This window comes from Nerophis lumbriciformis, linkage group LG05 (assembly GCF_033978685.3).
Source record: "Nerophis lumbriciformis linkage group LG05, RoL_Nlum_v2.1, whole genome shotgun sequence".
Taxonomy (NCBI): Eukaryota; Metazoa; Chordata; class Actinopteri; order Syngnathiformes; family Syngnathidae; genus Nerophis; species Nerophis lumbriciformis.
The window spans coordinates 33,253,400-33,257,335 of NC_084552.2; the positions used below are offsets into that span (position 1 = coordinate 33,253,400).

General features: G+C 45.2%; 1 protein-coding gene across 1 annotated transcript; it reads right to left on the reverse strand.

The window, feature by feature from the left end:
* Nucleotides 1–1,017: 1,017 nt before the first annotated feature.
* Nucleotides 1,018–2,289, reverse strand: LOC140678805 (uncharacterized protein F54H12.2-like). Its single transcript, XM_072913128.1, has one exon. It carries the CDS (start codon nt 2,287–2,289, stop codon nt 1,018–1,020), a length of 1,272 nt encoding a protein of 423 aa, XP_072769229.1.
* Nucleotides 2,290–3,936: the final 1,647 nt, after the last annotated feature.

Sequence of the window (3,936 nt, forward strand, 5' to 3'; positions counted from 1 at the left end):
CAACGCCGAGTACATTATGAAAAAATTATCCGAGAATGGCATGGGGTGGACCATCAAAGGAGAGTTTGTTCAAAACGGAATGCCGTTACTAGGAACTCATATGATCGATTTGCTAAAACATCTGATGCAACGGATCAAAAGACCGCAGAACCGCCCGCCCGAGGGATGGAGACATTTTTTAACAGTGTTGACGGAGCTAAACATCCCTGCATCAACCATTCATAACCCCGTAGCACGAGATCAATACAGATGTCTAAAAGCGGGGGTAGAGTTTGAACCGGCATGGAATGAAGAGGAGAAACGGGTTGCTGTGAAAAAAGAAACATTTCTATCCCCTGAGAGGAAAAGAAGAAGTAAAAAAGTGACATTGTCCCCGCATTGGCTAAACCTTGAATGATGTGACAAAACTTTTGTTTCAATAAAATGTTTTTTATTCATCAAACGCATTGTGTACAGCATTTTCATTTCAACGATTCAGAAACGTTTCTAAACAACAGACAGCTTGTGCGTTGCAACTACTACTATTATTCTTATTCCAACTTGTACAACGTTGCAATTTTTTAACCAGGGTATATGCTTCTAGATCATTTTTTACTACATCATCGTTGTATAAAGACAAAACTTGTTCAAAAGACAGTCCGCAAAATCGATGGTACAGATAATAAACACAGTGTTGACCACACACTACGGACAAAGGGTGTTGAACCTGAAGGTTGTGGTACAATATCCGCTCAGATCGATTTTCCAAAAAGCTCAAAATGCTCCGAGGATAGTAGTCAAAATCGGGAGAAAATCCGTAAGAATCAAAAAAAGTGGCGGTCCCATCTTCCTCCAGAGTCATCGATAACCAATGCTCCCCCGGCCGATGTCCTTCGTGGGTGTTGACGATAAAGTAGGAGGGTGGGGTGAAGGAGCGAGTCAGCGAGACGAGTTGATCCGAGGCCCATACACCGCAGAAAACATCCCCCAACACATGTTGCAGAAGCTTCTCCAATTGATGGTTATTCATTTCCGTCATCAATAATAATCCACCAGCACTTGTCGTTTGGAATCAATTTCCAAAATAGAGTCGTAGCACGCATAAACCACAAGAGTGACCGTGTTGGGTAAGGGAACTCTGAATCTCATTTCCAGTCTTAAAGTTCCGTTAGAAACCCTGGACAGTGCGTCGCTGTCCTCCCCCGGATTGAGATTGAACACAAACAACGAATACCCTCGTTCAAAATCTTGTCTGTTGATGCATAGAGGTAAATCCTTCAGATGCCTCCCTGTAGCGGTAAACATGTTGTAAAACTCTCTGACCAAAGCCCCCTGGTTAAATTGAGGTTGGAAAGCTTTGGAGGGAATTTGTTTTCCCGCTTGACAGAGAGTGACGTATTCTGCATTAAAATGCTGGAAATTAAAGGGGGAGAGATCTCTTCTTCCGGTGAAAGCTTCGTGGTTCACCATGCCCAGAACAATGTATTTAGGCATTGTCCCCAAAAACAAATTTTCTTGGGTGCATACTCTAGAATTTTCGGGGATAGAGTACGTTTTCACGCTGACCCGTGACAAAGGGGAGAGGGCGTTTCCTTTGACCAGGGCAGAGGCATGACCCAATCGTACAGCCGGAGAAACGGTGACCTTTTTTGTGAAGAGAGAGGCGCCCAGCACTTTCAGACGAAAAGTACCGTCCGCAGCCCCCATGAGACAAAAGGCGTCGCTGGCACGCGTGAGTTTGATTCTCACATCCACCGAGTTGAGAAGGAGTCTCTCACTGAAAAGAATGTCGGCGTGAAGCGGACCCAGTAGATGAACCTCATTAGATTCGGCCGTGAAAGCGCTTCTGATGTTGAGTCCTTTGTTGGGCCCATTCACGCCTACTATAGAGTCTATAGAGCCGGCTGTGTCTTTGTAAAATAACCCGGCTGAAAATTGACTTTTGAGGGTGGCTGCAGAATAGTTTAGTAGTGTTTCAATTATTGCTCTGTAGGGGTGAGTGGCACTGCATTGAGAAATCAGTCTATCCCCTAGCATAATATCGCATTGGCTAAAGATGGTGTTTAGAGGATAATTGATGAGACCCACGTTTGCATCGAGGGGGATATTTGTTCCATCGGCGTGGGTGATTTTAACCCGTAGGTGAAGTAATGTGTCGTTCAGATCCAAGTACTTTTCACCTTCTCCCGGGATGAAAAATTCAATAGGGCCCCCGTCGGTGATGGCGGACAGAGGCAGGACTTCTGTGTAGGTTTTATCGTCGATGGAAATTTGAGTCATAGGAGCTGAAAATAAATCCAGCTCGGCCATCGTGCATTCGGACGAATTTTGATGTAAAAGAGCCATCTTTTTTTTTAAATATATCGCTCGAGACGTCGTTGGTCCTTCTCTTTGTAAACCTTTTGCCGACTGATTTTTTTTCCCCTAGGCGTCTGCGTTTTTTATCAATCCTGGAGACACGTCGCCCCGGTGGTCTCTTTCTAGGTTGTATAGCCAGGACCGTTATTCCTCCTGATCCGTCTTGTACTCCTCGGCCCATTTTTCCAACGGTATGGCTGAACACGTCGGAAGCGATATTTTTCGCCGCTGTTTTAAGATGAGGTTTGGCCAGGGCAAAACCTCTTTTCACAAGAGGGGATACAAAACGAAACAGCCTCGAAAATACGGAGCCTATACCACGCCCGTACATCACAGGTGAACCTGCGAAACCGGGGAGGGAACCCCCCACTTGGCTTTCATAATATCCCACTAAACGTAGAGGGTTGTGCAGGGGTTGACTCATTCTCGATGTTGGTGGTTTTTTTAACTTTCTGATGGGTCTAAAGTGGAGCTTCACGATAGTCTTGCCAAAGGTGAAGTCGACGTATTTGTTTTGATCGGATTTAATCTCCACCCTGAGATAGGCAGGGTTAAAATACTTGGTGACAATGTCTCCGTAAGCTCCTTGTACACTCACGATTCTCAAGAGAGGTGCATAAGCGTCGCCTACTATCTGAGGACGCACCACGTCACTGTAACAGTAAAGGTGGTAGAAACCGGCATTTATATCCAATGGATAGGGGGCCCATCCATGGTCAAACTTGATCCACTTTCCAGGTCACACTCCCATGATGTAAGCCAGGGGAGGAGGAAAACGAAAATGAGTTTGACCCCCTGATAGATAGGAGATTCGCTTTTTAACGTCATCAAAGGCTATCCTCACCCCAGGGTCAATTTTTTGTAAAGAATCATTCAGCTCATTTATGAATCGTGTAACATTCTCGTAACATCCTCCTCTCATTTCTTGACGGAAAACTATCCCCTCTTGAGGGTTGCTTACAGGACCCTTGTTAGAACCCTCATCCGCTTTCCGTGTTCAAGGTAGAAGAATGAAAAACTTGCGAGTTGTCCTGTGATGAGGCATCAACTTGTCCAGGGTGTACCCCTCCTTCCGGTAGGTTGAAGGTGAGATAGGTTCCAGCGTTCCCGCGTTCCCGAAGGGAATAAGCTTTCTCCTCTTGGGGATTGCTTACAGGACCCTTGTTAGAATCCTTATCCGTTTCCGTGTATAAGGTAAAAGAATGAAAAACTTGCGAGTTCACCGCAGGCTGGGGGTTCTTTTTCCATTCATAAAATACTCCGTTACAAACATTATACCACGAGCGAGGGTATGAAATCTCTGTTAAGGCCACCTCCCATGAGCCTGCTAAATCTATATGTTGAGTCAAATCTATCTGGTAATGGGAACTTTTGTTTTTTTTAAACACGTTGAGGCTGGCGTTGGAGGGTAGGGTAAGGTAAAAACCCTCGTAGGAATGATCCATAATGCTCGTTGATCTTTTGTCCTCGAGACTGGGAGGCTCGTCGCTGCATTAGATTGTTTTATACATTTGTAAGGAGGTCGTCATCCACCCAACTGTTGAATTTTTTGGGCCAGTTTTTCCAGCGCACTAGAACTTGTTTTTTTCCACCAACCGT

What these genes read in the sequence shown, in the direction of transcription:
- LOC140678805 (XM_072913128.1), bottom strand. Translation starts at nt 2,289, where the DNA reads ATGGCCGAGCTGGATTTATTTTCAGCTCCTATGACTCAAATTTCCATC.